This window comes from Pempheris klunzingeri, chromosome 22 (assembly GCF_042242105.1).
Source record: "Pempheris klunzingeri isolate RE-2024b chromosome 22, fPemKlu1.hap1, whole genome shotgun sequence".
NCBI lineage: Eukaryota > Metazoa > Chordata > Actinopteri > Acropomatiformes > Pempheridae > Pempheris > Pempheris klunzingeri.
Window position 1 is genome coordinate 13,508,255 of NC_092033.1, and position 19,935 is coordinate 13,528,189.

At 40.7% G+C, this 19,935-nt stretch overlaps 1 protein-coding gene across 2 annotated transcripts in view; it reads left to right on the forward strand.

Annotated features, from left to right (window-relative positions):
- The first annotated feature begins 2,123 nt into the window (after positions 1 to 2,123).
- Positions 2,124 to 19,935, forward strand: part of tmcc3 (transmembrane and coiled-coil domain family 3) — a 37,738-nt gene continuing 19,926 nt past the window's right edge. Inside the window, exon 1 of one of the 2 annotated variants that reach the window (XM_070853732.1) lies at positions 2,124 to 2,212. In XM_070853732.1, the coding sequence (XP_070709833.1) occupies positions 2,168 to 2,212 (45 nt within the window). In that variant the 5' untranslated portion in view covers positions 2,124 to 2,167. Of the gene's footprint in view, positions 2,213 to 16,545; positions 16,795 to 19,935 lie in introns of those variants that run through there. The other variant, XM_070853733.1, reaches the window with a different exon arrangement.

The window sequence follows — 19,935 nt, forward strand, 5'->3', positions numbered from 1 at the left end:
AAGATTTTTATTCTCAAACAATCCTTTTTCATGGCAGACAGTTATTGCATGTCCTCACAGGAGCGCAGCCATAACTAATCTTGTTAATTAAGGCTGAATCACAAGTGGGCGTTAAGGTTCTTGCGATTGATGTAATTAACACACGTGCTTTTGCTGCAAACAAGTCCAAATGCCTCCTAAATGCCAACCGTAAAGTGGGCAGAAATTAATATGGACATGTCTTAAATTACTCATTTTACATTATGTCTTTTTGTTATTATCAATTAATGACATGAAAAGAGAATCAACAACACTGGAATTATCCCCCCAAAAAGTGTCTGTGTAGCCACAGCCTGATGCATGGCTCACAATAAATCACACACGCCACCATCCATGTAGTGAAGATGAATTAATGGAAAAATTATGGCTCTTTTTAATTAAAGGTCAGGTCTCTAGTTATTCTAACAAATAAGAAATCCAGTGAAAAGACCAAAAGTAACAATGTGTTGGTCATTATCTCGATACTCTCTGACTTCCCATCGCTGTACCTGCAGCCTCACAGGGCTGCAAGCACGACTGTAGATTCTTAGTCTGGTTCATCAATGATAGACACTGTGAAAGTATCCCCTTTTAAGACACTTTTTACCAACAGTATGCTTAGTCCTTTTCCATTCTCAACATCACTTCAACAGGTCGGGAAAAAATGAACAAAAAGTCTAAACCTTGATCTGAGATATTTTGGTCCAAGATAAAGTTGAGATTCTACCGTCATGCTTGCCAAAAGACCAAAACTTGAAAGTCGATTTTTTTTTTTTTTTGTGTGAAACTTCAGAGCTTAAAATAAATGTCCAAACGTCCAGGAGCACTGGACTGTGACAAATATGTCCCAATTAATACATGGCAGGTGACATTTACTTAAATTAAGTCAAACAGCACAGTCAGCACTAGATCATCTAATCCATACTCAAAACAAGATAGATTAGAGTTTGAATTTGAAATCTAACTTTTGACTTTAGATTGGGAAGTTTTGGATACACAGAAAACACTGGGCAGTGGGATGAATGTATTGTTAGTTTTGGGCTCGTCTGTGGAAATATGTTGCAACAGTGGAGGAATTTTACTGAAGTAAAAGTACTAATACCACACTGTAAAAATACTCTCTGTCAATGAAGTAGGCTAATTGATTAATCAGCTAATTAATCAGCTGTCAGATAGTTGTAGAATAGTACATTATGTCCCTCTGAGATGTGGAGAATTTGAAAGTGACATCAGAACAAAATATTCAAGTGCAAGTACCGAGTACCTTAAATTTGTTCTTGCACAGTATTTCAGTAAATGTACTTGTTTGCATTCCAACACTGCATTTAGGTTGGCTGGATGACGAGTAGCAGCAGTGACCTCGCTCCCACTCCCACTTGTAACAAATGCCTTTGAGCACGAGTGGGAGTGGGTTCAGAGTCCAACCTCGGTCACACACACACACACACACACACACACACACACACACAGGCTGTTATCTGGCTCAGCAGATTAGGAGTGCTGTCAGAGTGTCCGTCCTGTAGAGAGCGTTCACCCCTCGGGGAGCAAGTCTGCCAGGAGATTCCTGCACTAACTCAACGTTCCCACAGTCATTCATTCCCTTAAATCTCTCCCCTTCCTCCCTCCTCTCCCTCCCCCTCCCTCAGTGTCCATCCCCCAGCTCTCCATCCTCCCTCTGCTGCCTCCTGATTGGCAGCAGGGGTTGCTGTTACCGTGGCGAAATGTGGCCGGGCCAGTGCAGGGTGGCTGATAGGGATCAAAATATTCCAGCTTCGTGCCTTTTAAGGTGGTCCTTTCCCAATGGGGGGGGGGGAACAGTATAGAACAGCATAGCTTGGGAACGCACCTCAGCACAAGATAATGTGGTGCAGATTGGGATTTGAGTGTGTGGAGGTGTACAGGGAGAGCTTAGAGTCGGATAGCTTCTAAAACAGAAAGCAAAAGATTTCACAAAGAGAGTGTTGCACACACACACACACACACACACATACACACACACACTACTGGATAGACAGACACACACTCCTCCTCCTCCCTTAGAGGGTAGTCCTTAAACTTCAAAGAGGCAGCCAGAGCTCTCTGGTGTGCAGGTCTCCTCTGAAGCTGCTGTGGCATGCACTTTGACCCCAGGCTGTGAGGAAGAGGAGGCATGAGGAAGAACTACAGTGCCACTCCGCTCATCTATGTGACAGAGGTAGCGTTTGCATTTGTTACAATTCGAAATCAGCTCTTTGTCCGCGTGATGTGTGAGGATCAGGGAGTCAGTTCTCTTGCTGTTTGTCTGTAAACTGTAAAAGGTCAAATGAAGTCAGTCGCAGAGTCACATGTAATCAGCAGCGCGTTATTACCCCCATGAACTCTGCATTTATGCTGGTCACGTGCGGAGCTTCAGCTGAGGAGACAGAAAAAGTACATTTATCACTTGTTTACCACTGAAGTGCTTTTTTCACTGAGCTGTATGAACCTTGGCATTCTCACCATAGCTTTCTCTGATCAGATAATAGTTTTAAATGCAGGAGTATGAAGACTTGACGTTGATCTTATGGGTTTTTTTTCAGTACAGCTGTATTGACAAATGAGTTCTTTTGTGTTTTGCAAGCAGAGACGAAGAGAGGAAGTTGATTTGTAGCAGTCAAAGGTTGATTCGGACAAGTTTCACCACGTCTCTTTCTCTCTTCTCTTAGTGTCTGTGTGAAGCATGTGGTCGGCCTGCGCTACTTGTGTAACATCTCAGGAATGTATATAGCAACCCATAGATCATGCCCACCTCTCCAACCGCAGAGCCTGTTTTCATTTTCTCTCCCCTGCTCTCAAAGAAATATCCCTGAAGTTTCTCCGCTCTGGCTCCGAGTGCTCGAGCAGGAGGTCATGTTTGTGTTCCTCCTGTCTTTATCTGTCCGTCACAATCTCAGCCAAAATGTCTGACTGTTGTAGTCTGTGGCTAAAAGAGAAGCATCCCAGAGCCGATCCCTAGGTGGTGGCTGCGTTTTGGGCTGCCCCCATTGTGCTGACACTTTGTGTTTTTTGAGTGTGCATGCATTATGCGCCACAGTCTGCCAGTATATGCAGCAAAATGCCACGAAAAATAAGGTTATGTAATCCATCCAGTATAATGGGGCTTTTCCTGTCAAGCCACAAACCTTCGTCAGTCCACAAGCAAGGAAATTGTAGAAGGAAGAAGTAGCAGGACGTTGATTTTCTTTATTGCTCCCTGGTTGTGTTTTCCCTCTCAAGGTCTCAGCTCTGCAGAAAAGTTCTGCAACAAGTCTTTAATTAGCCCTGATCAGTGTTTTAACAGCTTCTGCACCGCTGATACGCTGTCAGATCCTCTGTCTACATTATATCTAGAAAGCCTTAGAAATGTAAATGCCCTCCAACTGTTAACTGTGGTCCACTGGTTTACCATGGTAACAGTCACAATGTCTCAGACACACAGCGATCAAGACCTTGGTGGAAGCCTTTATTTGCCCCAGTCTCTGTCATTAAGTGTTTATCCCATAGCAGATCTCAGGGGACATCACAGTGTAATGTGTCAACAACACACTACTCTTGAGAACATAGCTACCAGAGTAGGTGAGTGTGTGTTCTGCTTTTATCCTAACGTGCACTTAAATTCTGAGGCAAAACAAGGACATTTTGCAGCTTCTCACCACAACAGAGGTTTAGTTTAGGCAGAGGACTAAAACTGGGAGAGTGGATGTGATGATATAGAAAGTCAGTCATATGTTTGTATGTATGTTATAAATATGTTTTTATTCTGTGGTAGCTGTTGCTCTAACATCTCTCTGTACATTAGACCGTCTTGGCATTTTTGCAGGGCTGTTCTTATTGGATTTTGAGCCCTGCTAACAGCGTGGTTCTGCGGATGTCAATGTTGGTTTGTCAGCTAGTCCACCACTGTGGCCCAGACTGAAATATCTCAACAACTATTGGATTGGAAGGTCTGTGGTTCGATCCCCCTGTGAGTCAGCATGTCAAAGTGTCCTTGGGCAAGACATTGAACCCCAACTTGCTCCTGAAGCAGCTTCAGTGTGTGAATGTGTGTGAAAGAATAGTCTCCTCCAACTTAGATTCCTCCTGTAAGAATGATGTGTGAATGGGTGGATGAGGATGTGATGTAAACGCTTTGAGTGGTCAAAATGACTAGAAAGGCACTATACAAATACATACCATTTACCATTTACATATCCATCATCATAGCGCCACCATGAACTTGACGTTTTTGTTTTTGCATGAAAAATCTCAAAGGTTTTTTGATCAGTTACCATGAGACTTGACAGAAAAAGCTCTATAGAACAGAACTGTTTCACTCTTCAAAACGTTGAAAAAGAAGTCCTGCATCTCTGCATCAGTGTGTGAAAAGCACTGATTTCACTTTGCTGAAAATAAATTCCACCAACTCTGGTCATGCTTCCATTAAAGTGAAGTGATCACATAAACCACAGACCTGCAGTATGTCTATATAAATAATGCAGGAATAATTTTAAAGATGATGTAATCACATACAATTTTAGACATACTGGTGTAATGGGAATATTCACATACATGGGAAAAGGGCAGCTTGGTGCATTAACAACACGTAACTTCGTATCAAGATAAGCAACTTCTGACTACAAAAGAAGAATCAACTATTTCATGGTTGGTCCTGATTCATTATTTGCTCCCACTGGTTAAGTGCAGTCCCATTATTAGTCATATTTTCCTGCCACAGTAATTAGGCTGCTTTCCATTTTTGCTTCCAGACGTTTCATAGAGTGTATTCAGTCAGTCTGAACAAAAAGAAAAAGAAAAAAGAAAAAACCCCACTCTAATGCCATTTTTTCTGCTGCATACAGCTCACATCTTTTTCTGCGCGCCCAGAAACTATCTGGTCTCATTATACATTTCAGAGAAGACTGGTTGCACCAGAAGCCACTGGCTGTGATGAATCGCCAGTGGCTGTAATTTGTCCAGTCCAAGCACAAGTAGTGAATTATGAGTGTTAAGTGTCCATGAGAGTTCATGTAAAGTTAGTTTTAACCCTGGAGAACCCAAGAACCCTTTTCTTCTTTGGAAAATTATGAACTATGCATTAAATGACTGCTATAAATTCACTGAACACCAACATATCCACTTTTTCAATTTTAACCCTTTATTCCCTAATTTAGGATTAGGGCCAAATTTGACCCATTGGGCTTTAGGCGTATCATTTCAAAGAATCACAATAACAAACACTGTCAATGCAAACTATTTTAAACTTAGGAAAATAATCAGTCAACCACACAGCTACATTTAACAATGCTTTTTTTGCATGTTAGAACTGGATTTCAAATGTACAAACACACTTTGGCCAATGGAAACAAGAACACAAGGCCAAAAAACTAACACCATGGGTCTTTGCTTATCAAAAAATCTGTTCTGCTAGAGAGAGGAACTCACACTAGACATTGTGGTAGTCTTTGAAACTTTTTTTGTTGATGCAGAGAGGAACTGCACATTTTTCACAGTGCATTTCAGTTTTGAGGTCCTTGCACACAGCACATCGACGGCAATTTACTTATTATATATATTTATATATAAGATAAGTAATAAGTTATTATATTATTATAGTTATTATAAGTATTAGTCTCTGGCCCTGTACTACCGAGGTAACTTAGTAAAATATATTATACAAATGAATTTATTTCAAGGCTTTAGCCAAATACAGGACTGTCACCATTCTCCATCTACAAAGTCACTCAAAGAACCAAAGGGTCATTTTTGACCCGACATTTTTTAACCCATACACCCAGAGGGTCATTTTTGGCCCATCGTTTTTTGAACTAGCTCAGAGTTGCTAATTTATCCAAAAAGAATATAAAACGTACTTCTAGGCATTCTGCAAGCTAACACTAAATAGATTAACAAAAAATACACAATTTTACCAACCACTGGTTTGCTGAGAAGACGATTTTGTTTGGGTAGGTTTCCAGCTCAACAAAACAGCATGTGGTCAGTCATCTTGTCACTACCACTCTGGCTCATGTCAGTTCAATATTCATCCACTAAGTGTCTCTATGCAGGGGTCAGAAGTGGCACTCTGGGTTTTTGAAGTTAAATTTGACAATTTTTTTTATGTTTGTTCATTTTGGGTAGCAGCAATTAACAGCGGCCAAATTTGACCCCGTGGGTTCTCCAGGGTTAAAAAAACGTTCAACCTTTTGTGCATCTCTCCTGGTCTTGTGTTCCATCACAGTAATGATCTCTTAAGAGCGCGGCTGCAAATGATTAATGTAATTATTGTATTCATTCATGTTTTGATGATTGACGTACGCTTGTTAGTCCACCACTTTGGTTCAGACTGAAACATCTCTACAAACATTTAATTGATTTCCATGAAAATCTGTACAGACATTCAAACTTCTTTACGTACATACTTTATCACCAAATACCTGCAAAATGAGTGAGTGAATGAATCAAAATGACTAAAAGTATTTACTACAACTTGTTTTCTTAAGGGGATTAAAATGACGTGTAATAATGTCATGTGTGTAATGTAGCTTTCGTCACTTCAGTCACACACAGGAGGTCTGACCTACTTCAGACTCTGCTCGATACTTATATATCTATAACAGTGCATTATATTTTATAAACTGATCGTAACTTATCTTATCCGTATCTGCAAAGTAACTTGTAGCTGTCAAATACATGTAGTGGAGTGTTCCTCTAAATTGTCCTTAAATACAGTACTTGAGCAAATGTATTTTCCTCCTCCGTTGTCCTTACAAGAATAGAAGAGCAGACACTGGTGCATTCACTGTTTCCACCTGTTGCTGTGAGGGTCAGAGGATGAATCATGTCAAAACATACGTCAAACCATGCCATGACAATGACATTTATAGCAGTTGCACTTGTGTAAGTTGTCATTAGACTCTTGAGGAGAGGCATCAGCAAACAACCCAAGTGCATTTTCTTTCCACATGTGTGAATAGCATCACAGCAGATATGATAGGATTTGTTCATAATGGACCTGTCTAGTTAAATCAAAGTTAAACAGAGCAGTGTGTGTCTATGTGTGTACGCTCTCACTGCTTCATTAACATATAACCTTGTCTGTGTCAGCCACCGTAGCCTCTGGCTAGCTGCTCGAAAGGGGGAAAACAAGCATTGTACTGTAAACAGAGGTTTAGTCTTTTCCCTATTGCCATCCATTTTTTCAGTGAAGTCAGCAGCAGAATAAATGTTAGATTGAACCTCTGTTCTTAATTTCACACTGTGTTGACTTCATGCATACTCCAGTTGCCCGTTTATCAGTATTTTTCTAGCTCTGGTACAACAAGAAATCCTGGCTTTATGATGGTTATACCGTTCAGTTTTGTTTCAGACTGTTTTGGAGACGTATTGATTCAGATTTCATTTTGGAAGCTGTGATTGTGATGGAGAGAGGATTCTTTTATTTTTCTCTCCACAGTGGGAAGAGTTATCACATCTAAACTACCAGAAGACTCAAACCCAGGGTGCTTGAGCTTTTTAATGACTTAAAGCAGTATTTCATTATTGTTAGAGATGCCATTCTCATACGCTAGCTACAACCAGTCACCTAAAGCTCAGTGAAAACACTACGTATGTTGTTTGTTTGATCCATGCAAAAAGTGAAGGGTAAAAATTACAAGCCATGTTGGCTGTTTCTGTCTGTTAAGCTAATGGCTGTAGCTTCATTTTTAACAGAGAGACATGACAAAGATATTGAACTCTCTGTAAGAATATGAATAAACACATTTACCAAAATGTTGAACTATTCCCAATGATGAATCGTTCATGAAAATAGTCGTAGACACGCGTCCTTTTGACCAACGAACCAATTAATTGGTTCTGACCTCTCTGCTGATAAACTAATCAATTAATCAACTTGTTCAACGCTAAAAGGACAAGTTGGACATTTAAGAAAGTAAATATTTGTTACATGAGAACATCAATACCACTCTCATGTTTTGCGAATTAAACATGAAGCTACTGCTGCTGGTTAGCTTAGCTTAGCATAAAGACTGTGGGAAACACAGCCAGCCTGACTCAGCCCAAAGGTAACCTACCAGCACCTCTAAAGTTCACTAAGAATTTAGGCTATATCTTGTTTAATTTGATATGATTTTGATATTTGATTATATGACATATAAGAATGACATGCTAATGCTTCCCCTCTGTTTCCAGCCATTATGCTAAGATAAGCTAACGACTGTAGCTTTATGTTTACCGCCCAGGTTTAACAGTGGTATCGGTCCTCTCATCGAACTCTTTGTAAAAAAACAAACATATAAATGTATCTCTGAAAATGTGGAATCAATGATAATTGATGATTAATTGGCTATGACTTTCGTGTCGTCAACTAATTCATTAACTGACTCAGTAGTTCAGCACGAGAAGAGAGTTTTAGCCGTCAGCCTTCCGACACTATATGAATGTTCAATGTTTTCTCTGTGAGTTATTTGATATCTTGACAGATTAATGGGGGTGATGTTGTCATATGTCAGTCTGTTGAACTGTCGCCTTTTATATCCCTCTCTGACCTCTTGCGTTAATGTCGCACTCTGTATCCTCCTCTGCACATAACGCCTACATATCACAGCAGCTGTCATTTATTCTGGAGAAAAAAAATTGTATTCTCCAGAGAGACCTCAAACCACTCAGAGGAAGACAAAGCGGCTGAAATGTCACAAGCTGGCGGTGCAGGGTGGCCAGTGGCGTGGGTGTGTAGCGAGATGACACATGAAAGCGTGGCTGTTGCCCCACCCCTCCACCTCCACACGCTTTGAAAGTGTGACCCCTTAGATATTTATTTCAAACGGCCTGTGGTTGCCCGTGTTCCCTCAGAGAGGCCGAACCGTCCTTTGTGAAAGCATTCACACATTCTGATAGTCAGATCAGTCCACAGTACAGTGAGGCTGCAGTGTTATGATCACTAGAATATATCAAAAAGTAGATAAAAGCTTAGTTAAAACATGAAACAGGCATCATAATCTTAGGCACAGACACATTTCAGGTGTACCCATCGGTGGAAGAGGTACCAATACAACAGTGATATAAAAGTGCTGCATTCAAAATATTAGTTGCAATTAGAGGCCAAATGTACTTTAAGTGCAAAAAGTAAAAGTATCCATTGCACAGAATGGCCCAGTTCAGAATCATATGCACATATGTACATGTATATCACTTTAATGTTACAGATAGTGAAGATGGAGCTAATTTTAATCACTTTCTAAACTGCTGCGTAGCTTTGCCTATAATAGTACATCATCATTCTTTTTGTTTTAATGATCTGAATCTGCAAAGTAACTCAAATGATTAAATTACATGCTGTGCAATAAAAAGCTGTGAAATGTGGTGGGGTATACAGCTCGCACTACACCACACCTCACATGTGATGAGATTAATATATATTTAGTATTAGATTTATGCTGTTGTCATTGTTGTTTTTCATACTACATAGTAAAAACAATTGTAGAGCTGCAACTACACTTATTTTCATTATCGCTTAATAAGTGAAGAAAAATCTTGTAAATACTGTAGGCTATATTGAATTAATTTTGAATGGACTGGATTATCTTGACAGAAGCGATGTTAGGATGTGAAGGTGAACTCCAGCTATTTAGCATCTCATTCCCATAAAGTTGAGGGATTCGAGAGACAGATAAAAAAAGAGAAGTGAATACTTATGAGGCAGAGGGCGAGATATCCCGACCTTTGAGCTCCCCGTATGAATTAAGCTCCAAACCCTGGCAGAATCAAAAGAAGATTGTGAATAAAACCTTGTCACGTCACATGTGGTTTAGCAATTGTGCTGTAGAATTTCATACAGTAAGTAGGGAGACAAAAGGTTGGAAAAGTCTGGAGGAAAATGCCATCCAAGGCTGTTCAAGCATCAAGAACAAAGTGACAAGGAAACTACTACAAGCTGCTTGTTTGATGAAACAGCTTGCTTATTACAAATACAAATATTTCTTGTGACTTTACAAGAAAATAGTCACAACCTGTGAAAACAGTGGGTGTCAGAGCGTGTACTTGTAGAATTAATAACCCCTGAAATGCTGCTTGTTTGAGAACAAAAGGGGGGGATCCCACCAGGGCCTGAACTTTAGAAATACTGAGGTCAGGAGGTTCCATTGTGTTTTCTGTACATTTTACTTTCCATCTTGAAGGTCTGCATGCTGGATAAAGCTGTCAAAACACTGCCAGGAGTAAAAGTTAATTGGAGACTTTATGAATCCTTTACTGGGCCGACGGTTGAACCTCAAACATTATGAATGTTAATGGAAATGTGTGCATAGCACCAAGTATTGTAGATTTCGTGTTATTAAGTCAAGGCTTTTTGTTTAATTTCTGTTTGATAAGCAGTTTTATTCATTTATTTTTAAAGATATAATTAATGGCTGCAAGAAAATCTGGAAATTAAAGAGAAGTTAAGTCTGTTAAATGAAAAAGTATCAAAATATTTCTAAGTATGGATCCTATCAAGTAATAAGTGATGCAGCTAATAATGCAGCTAAAAGGCAATTGTATGATTTATTTCTTTACTTTTGCAGTATAGTTTTGCACTAGTCTTAAAGAGAGGGGAAAGCATGGGGGATTTATGATTCCTTTCACCTTCTGGGCTACCAAAACCCCCCGTCTCTGTCCTGCCTGTTCAGGAGACCATCTGTTTCTCTCCCAAATATGCACCTCATTGTATTTTTCTGTCTTTAATAGCATCATCAGTGCCATGTCCTGTACACAACTGCTGTATGTAATAAAAGTGCATCAGGTTTTGTGCACTTGCGACTGTGTGATTCACCTTGACAGGACTGCATGTATCTGCTGCAGCGCCTCAGCTCCAGTCGGTTTAAACCTACAGCCAGAGTCCCCCAAAAACTGTCAAGCCTTTTCCATCCCCAGCATGTCCATTCAAGTGCCTCATTGATTTAGTTACCCTGCCAGGCTGGGACAAAAGATACGGCTGGAAAGCAGGGAACCTTAGCCCTCCCTGAAGAAAATCTATTATAGAGGCTGAAAAGAGCTTGATGACCGTGAGGGGGAGGAGGAGTGAAGCTTCTTCGGTTAATTTGCTTGAAACTATTGGAGCTCTGAAGACGGCTGCTCCAGCTCTTCATAGGTTCAAAGTTAGCCTAGTTATACGAAAAGTATTTTACTAAGTGAAGGTTTGTGTATCACTAAATTAAAACCACAAAAACTAGTTCTTATATGGATTTTAGATGTTACAGAATATTTACGCTAGCTGCTACCTAGCTTACAGAGCCAAGCTAACGTTAGCGTGCAGGTAAAGAACAATGTACCATATCTGTCACATGCTATTTATTTATTATCATTTCATGTAAACTGGGAAGACTTCAAAAAACAACACAATATATCTCAAGTTTCAAAATGTTATGTTAGTAATTCAAGCTAAATGATAAGGATATTAATAGCTACATTTTAATAAAAACAAGCTAATAACGTTACCTAGGTTAGCATGAGCATATATTTCCCTTTCATCCTAAACTGCTTGAATACTACTGACTTACAGTTTTCTCTATATGTAAAAGTCATACCTAAGATGGCAGACAGTGATAGCGACATTATGGTGAAGAAAACGGAGAAATTAGCCAGTAAAAAGACAGATATTTCTCTGAAGCCTTGGTGGAGACCAAAACTAGTTAAAAAATAATACTAGTTTTAACTAAGTAGATGTTATTAAGTGTTTGGGAAAGACTAACCCAGCTTTGTGACGGATTGGATGTGAGTACCTGGTGCAACTTTGGTGCAAATGTTCGTCTCTGACACTGTACTTAAGTCTACATTTCATACAGGCTCGGCATCATTACTGACCCTGCCGCTGGGGCGTGTTTGATAATGCCATGTCAGGCTGACTCTCCTCTGCTGATTACTTCTGCCTGGTGATATATGGGGATGCTCAGACTGATTAGTCACCGTCCCCACTGCCAAACGGTAGCCACAGCAGCAGCATCCCTCATGCCTCTCTACCCTTTCTGTCGCATCATGTTTGTGTTTGTGTGCGAGTAAGGATCATTACTCGTCCTCTACTGAGCCTAATGGGGCTCATCAGCATCAATAGCACAAGGTGGAAAGAACATCTATGTAGTTTAAACTATCCATGCTGACAAATCCATCATTTTTTTGTGGGTGAGATCCAGAGTTTTACATAAATTTCAGTTTTTCAGGGTGAAACTGAGTGACACAGGTCATGAGCTCTTATTGACTGAGGCAGGGCTGTAGCGCTTGAAGGGCTTGCTGAATGTGAAAGGCAAAGTTACAGAGGTGCAGCAATAAATGCAAGAAAGGAGGGTGAGATTGTGAGAGCGATAAAAGCTATGAAGCGAAAGAGACAGGCTGGGAATTCGTCATTTGAGGAGACACATCATAAAAGAAAATGTAATTGCTGGCACTAAAGCACTGTCATAAGTGAGCAGGAGGTTGACAGCTTTAATAAGAAGAGAGTGTGATTTGAGGACAGGATACAGAAGGCAACCAACAAGGGAAGAGGGTGCGATGAAAGAGAGGATGTTTTATTTTTATTTTTATTTTTTTGGATGGGATTTCTGTTAGGGTTACGTAATCCTAAAATACACCATAACTTCACTGCTCCAGTTACTGAACCCAAAGGACGCGGATGTGTATCTCCTTGTTCGATTGATTCTGACTGAACTGATGTTGATTCTGTCTTCGCCCTGCGTGGCACTGGGGATGAAAACCACACACATGAGCACAGCAGTGGGTCACAGCTTTTTGTCTCTGTGCCCATCTGGATGTAGTCATGTTCCCAGCTGACAATAGGAGTTACTGAATGCAAAATTATAAACACATTACAGCGTCTCAGCGAGACATTAGGCAGGAGTCATAACTCCTATAAATATATCGAGATCTTAACGTAATTCTCTCCACATAATATAATTTACTCGCACGCATACATTCCCTGTCTATATGTAATGGGTATAAATGACTGCAGGATTAATTAAACATTTGACTGGCTGTATTACATCCATTAAGTCCAAGTGTGTGCCACTGTCTGTCTGAGTAGCAGTGCCATCTTACAAGGAGCAAAGGAAATGAGAAGGCAAAGTGATGTTTTTCCTCACACACACACGTCTGAACACACAGTCTGCTCACAGTCTGATTTTCCCTTCCTGTCTGAGTCAGACGCAGCAATAACTGGGCCACATTAGGACAGCTGTTTGTCAATTAGATCTCAGTTTCTTGTCTGACTTTCTCTCTCCGTCTGTCACTTTCTTTCACACACATATTGGATAAAGTCCACCAGTGAGCTACGGCAACCAATGTTAGCATTTATATCAGTTTTAAATGACAGTGCAGTGCAGCAAAAAACTGCCTTTGTGCCATGATCAAACATTAATTCAGTCATATATAGTATCATATATTCATTATTCTCTGGTTTCAGCTTCTCAACTGTGAAAGTTTGCTGTTTTTCTCCGTTATAAATCATTGAAAAATCAATCTCTGGGCTTTGGACTACAGGAAATTTCAAGACGTGCCTATTTGAAAATGTGGTGAAATATTTTTCAGACAAAACAGTTAATACATTTATTTAAAAAAAAAACAACAAGCCTCAAATGTACAATAGAACTGAACCAAACAAGCAGCTTAAGTAGAAGTCTCTACAAAAAGGGAACTTCTTAGGTTATTGCAATGCATTGCAAGGTCATTGCATTGCATTTCATCATACAGGTGGTTCCTTTTTTTCTGGGCGCTACAGATGCTTTGGCATCAGGTGTAGTGAGAGAAGTAGCTTTGAAATTAGCTGTGCAACATGATTTTTTTTTTTTAGTTTGTTTTTTTGGCTCCTTGACAACAGAACAAGCTGTTAACACATGTTGATGCTGCATCACCTTTTTTCTGCTAGCAACAATTTGCAGCCCTGTTCTTCACCACTTTCTGAGTGCACTATGTGGTTTTAGCTAGAGCTGATTTATCAGAGCTTTTTTTTCTTCGCTAAAAACAGCTGCTGGCTGCTGCTGAAAATGAGGTTGGAGAGAAAGGAGGTTACAGCGAATTGAAACAGTCAACTTGTGGATCTTAAAACCAAAACAATGAGCTAAAAGATAGTAAAATGATCTGTAGAGTTGAAGGGTACAATGAACTCAGTGGATAATTCTCTGTGGGTTCGTCACTACGAGCGACAGCTTTTAACATTACCTATGGTCATTTGGACTACTATAAATATACCAGTGTTGTTAGGTCCAGCTTTAAGAAGAAAAATCAGTCTATGTTCACTGTGTAATCCACAAAATCAAGTGAAATATTCAAGAACATTATCAGAACATTCTGACCCCAACAGAATTATCTGATACTTCTACCATGTTCTAGAATCCTAATGGAAAATTCTGACCCTAGTAACGTGAACATGATTAGTAGAATCCCACCAGTACATCCCAAGTTAAACATTCCAGTTCCCCCAACATAATGTTCCAATTTCCCCCCCTTAACATTACATCATCCCATGGGAACATTCTGATTCCCTCATCTCAGCATTCTGGAATCCCTCCATAATGTTCCTCAAACATCCCAGATCCCCCCTAGAACGTCCTGATCCTCATCCTCACCTAAACAACCCAGGGCAACACCCAAACGCTCCTAGCCAGTATCAGTGTTCCAGACGTTTGTGGCGTTACGGAGGTCAGACTGACGTCACAGCTGAGATGGAGACAGGAAGCGCAGCAGGAAGTCCATAAAGAACACAAACATCGCTGGTGGGGAAAGGGAACAATAGCATCTTGTGATTAACAGAGTGAATTTTATGTATACACGCAGATGCCTGAGTCCTTGACTCACGCATGGATTTTCACATAATCTTATAGACATTAATTACTGTTCATACACAGCACATCAGATATCTCATTTTTTGTCAGATATTTGGATTTTGAACTCTGTTGCACTCATTAAAAGTCAAATGTGGTGACATTTAGATGAAAAGTCGCAGTGGCGTGCAAGTCAAAGAGTGTGTCTATGTATGTGTGTGTATGCTCAGCTTTGACAGCATTTTTAGATTTTCTTGCAGCGAATTAAGGCAAATGCTGCTGCGGTGTCACACAGTGCTGCACTACCCATTAAAGATTTGCTCTTAATGGCATTTACGTAAGGCTAAAGTTGTTTTCTGTGTGCTCACAGTCAATGCGCTTTCTGCTCCAAATCAATGCTAAAGTAAAAGAGAGCGCCAATCTGGACCTAATTAAATTTCACATTTAAATCTCAGTGTGCTATCTCTCTTTCATGGGAAATGGACTGCAAGTGTATAAGGTTATTGGGATTTATCACAGCACAAAGATGTGTTGTGGATCAAGCCCAGAGCTATCTAAATATGCACACACATTCTCAGAGAAATCATATGATTGAATCAGCCTGGATCAGATTCAAATTTCAATAACAGAGTTCTTGCCCTGCAGGCAGCCGCCGTGCCAGGTGCCGTTCACTGCCCTGCAGGCTGAATCACCGAGCCTCAGAGTGTCCAACCTGTCAGCATGCTCACTCGTCACAATGATTACCAGGTGGATGACTCAGTCACCATCCTCATAAAGTGGGCATCGGGTTAATGTGTGCATAAGAGGGCAGAGAGTAATAAAGAATGACAGAATAGCATGACCCCTGTGAGTATGTCAGTGGTCTTTAAGATGGCAGCTGGAGGAATGGACCAATATTGTGAGGATGAATACTTAATGTGTGCTTGGACAGTAAACTAGGTCCAGATCACATGACAGGGCGACTAACCACACTAATTGGTTTCCTTATCAGTAGGGCCAGAGTAGACCTGCTGTGCCTTTAAATCATTCATGATTCATTCCCCAGACCTTTGTGGGGGTAATTCATCTATCCATTCACTTGAGATATAGCCGGTGTCATGTTTATCTATTTCAGCGATCTAATTATTGAGGTGTTTATGCAGTACAGTCACCTATGGACAGCTAAGTAAAATGTCTGCCTGTAAATCATGGGAAAAGTAGTAAAGAGAAGAGTTGAGGGATAAATATATATATATATATATATATATATATATATATATATATATATATATATATATATATATGTGTGTGTGTGTGTGTGTGTGTGTATATAAACTTACAGTATATCTGTAAGTTTTTTTAACATTAAAATTCAGTTTACACAATGTGTCAGTAACACCAGTAATAATAATAAAGAACACAGTAATGTAAATAGTCTAATAAAACAGTCTGCACACTTCGATATTTGCTCATAATACTAATGCACTTTTACTTCGGAAAATTTCTGATGCAGGACTTTCATGCATGTATTCATTGTAAATACTCCACCACTGAGTACTTGTGTCTACTCTGACCTCCGTAGTACAAAACCTTATTGTACATGAGACTAACACAGCTGCTTTACTTTGGGGGACCTCGGCCCTCTGCTCTCTGTGGTTATGAATTAATTCATGTGGGTGCACTCGATATCCCCCGCAGCCCCTCCCTCTGTGTAGCGCGGTGGGCGGGGCGTAATCACACACTGTGCCTCCCTGGCTGGCGGTGTTTGGGAGGATTACCGCGGCGGGCTGGCTGGAGAACGAATCGTATCGTAGCCGCCGGTCGGTCGGTGTCCAGCGGCAGCAGCGGTGGTGACAGTCAGCGGGACCCGTGATGGCGTGTGTTTCTCGGCCGATGTCAACGGTCACCGTTCCGCCTGAGGACAACGAAACCGGAGGTCCAGTGTGAGGGGGAGATTATGTCCGGAGCTGGTTGTGCTGCTGTGGAGAAAAGTTTGGGGGAGAAGTAGGGACACACGCACACCAGCGAGGGAAACATGGTAAATATACATTTTTAACTCTAACCAAGTTAAGCTAACGTTAGCTAACGAACCACAAGTTACCCCGGTGTATGTGACGGAGGTCCTCTGAACTAGCGGCAGACTTTCTGTGTCTGAAGTTGGAAATCCTCGCTGCTGCCTGCCGACCAGTCCCGACACGTTTTGTTTTCTTCTGTGAGGATTTGTCACACAAATCTTAAATTAGTCCCTTCCAATCTCAAATTGTGCATATCGGCTACAGCACAACATATTCACATCCCAGTCATGGATCTTCGGGAGTCTTTTCGGCACATTATCCATGCTTATGTTTTCCTGTAAAATTTGTGATCTACCAACATGCACTGCGGTCACCGGTATGGAGAATTACTCCATACTCTCTCTGAAAGCTCTTATATTATGCTATGCCACTGCTATACGTTTCTATCTGCACTCCAGAGAGGCAACGTTAAATCGGTAGATTTTGTAATGGAGTTTGGTGGAGATGCACAGTGCTCCTTACAAATCATCTGCTGACCAGACCGTGAACTTGTCATAATGGTTTAAGTCATTTTGACTGTAGACTGTTCATCATCCAGACATCATGTGTGCAAAGCAGTATATGCACCCATGGGCACAGCTGAGTGGTGGAGCAGGTTCATCCAGCCTGTCTGCAGGTGTTGCACTGATTTCAGGTGAAGATTCAAACCTTTTCTCTGTTATCACCATATGGACCAGATGACTAAAGAGATGTCAGGGGAGATTGCTGTTTGGTCAAGTTGTGTTCAAGAGCTCCTTGTTGGAAGAGGGCAAATATGCCAGACAGTATGTGCCTTCCTGTTATGGGTCACATGAATGCCACACATGCAATGTTGACATGCTTGTGTCATTACGTTATTCCTCCTAAAGGTTGAATAACATGCCGTGTTTTAGAGAAACAGATTGTGCTGTGACCCAGTTAAAGGGGGCTCACATACGGAGAGCTGCTACTTTGAGCATCCCTGCACACAACATACTCAAAGGCTAAGAGTTACATGTCAGCTTTCAAAGGAAGAGGAGGTCTAAATGGAGACACGCTGCACTGGCTTTTGTGTTGCCATGTGAGCCCCAATTTTAAGGTTCCATAAAATTGCTTCAAAATCGCAAATTATCATCTTCAGTTTGGCTGTAATTGTCAAACGAGCCACTCAGACTGCACAGTCCTTAGGGAATTGTATTTTTTGCCAGCTGACACCCACATGCACAACTGTGGACCATGTTTCTGTGGTGTCCTGCTGTATTTTAAGGCCTCAGTACATCCAGGTACACGAGATAAAGCGCACAGGCATTTTTCAACTCATGACAGTTTCATGAGGTGTTCAGGGACTGGAGGCAGACCATCCCGTCCTCAGTTATTACCCTTTATTAGACAATACTCAGGGGATACTGATGAGATGTCGACTGAACATCTTTCCAGTGATGCTTCACACTCACACCTGGGAGCTGCCTGCTCACAACAAACATGGTGTGCTGCTGCTGGTGCGGGCTGAAGAGCCATACCTAAGGGCTGTTTTGGAAGGATATAGAATTAGTCATTTTCCTCAAGCCCTTTTTCCAGACAGTAGCTGGAAAGTCTAGCGTCTGTGAGGGAGTAGAGAGAGAAGGATCTGTTTACCGAAGCTGGGAGAAACACTGAAGCCACTGTAACACCGCTCTCTTTCTCTTAAGTGGTTGCACTTCATTGCTTCGGTCATGGGACAGAGAATTTGATCCTGTTGACATTAGCAGGACTGCACAGATTGATTGTTTTCAATATCGGTAAATCTGCTGGTTATTTTCTTAATGAATCCCTATATGTCTATATATTGTCATAAAACAGGGGAAAATGCTTTCTGACAGCCCAAGTCGATGTATTCATGCTCTCATTTAATTTCCAGCATGTACACAAGAAAAAATCAATTGTAGAAACAAATTATTTTAATGATAAATAATCAATATTCATAGTGTGTAATTTAAGAACATTAAAAACAGTTATAGTGTGTGTGTGTGTGTGTGTTTCTACTGGCTGGTTTCTTTATGCACATACAGGAAGCACGCTGAGTTTACCTGTTGTGTGATGAAAAGGGAAGGTGGCTGATATCAGTGAGGAAATTGATTAGTTCAGGCAGGTAGAAGGACTTCAGCTGACTTAATTTATAGAAATATCAATATGGATGTTTCTTAAAGGTCAGTTTGCCCCCATGTTTGTTTGCATGAGCCTGAAGAGTATATGTGTGTATGTGTGTATGTGTGGTGGTGTATAATTAATGCATCGAGTAGCGTTTTCTCTTGCTATCATTAGATCACTTTCAAAGACGAAGATTTTGTCCTCTGGAAACTCCGGTTGTGTGTGTGTGTGCGTTTGTTCTGGAGGAAAGAGGATGGGGTGTGTTTCCTCCTCCTGAGCTCCTGACAGTATTCCCTCTGAGCAGCAATGTGTCTTTCCAAGCTTTGTTTGTTCCTCTGTAGATTCATGTCAATAAAGCGGAGTCTGGCTTGCCTGAGAACTAATGCCACTTTGTTGGCAGAGAGAGATTTAGTTTATTCCCGAATTAGCACATGTCTGCCATCGGTCATGTCGTGTTTGCTCATGTGTTGAGTTTGTTTTGGCTCAGAAACCCTCTAAATCCTCCTGGGGGGGGGAGTCCTCACCAGGCCGCAGTGTCGGACACACAGGAAGGCCAAATATCAGAGAGGGTGTGATCCTCTTGTCCTCCGTATGGCAGACATCAGTGAAAGTCAGGGATTGTTTTGTTTCTTGGATAGTGTGCAATACAGTCGTCTTTCCAAGTGCAAGTAGGACTTAAACAATTAGTTGATGGACAGAAAATGATTCGCCAACTGTTTTCATGGCCAAATTAGCATTGTGATAAATTATATTGGTTATTGATTATTCTGATAATTCCTTTGACAGTTGATAAGTTAACTGTTTGTCCTATAAGACTAAGACTAAGACTAAAATGGCCTAGAACCCCAAAATATTCCATTTACAATAATTTCCATTCAAAGAAAAGCAGGACATCTTAGTATTTTGGACCTTATACTTGAAAAGTGACTTGCAAAATCAGAATTGTTTTCTTTTCTTTTCTTTTCATTTCTCAAGCTCAAATGTCAAACAGTCTTTGGTTGAAGCTTCTCAAATGTGAG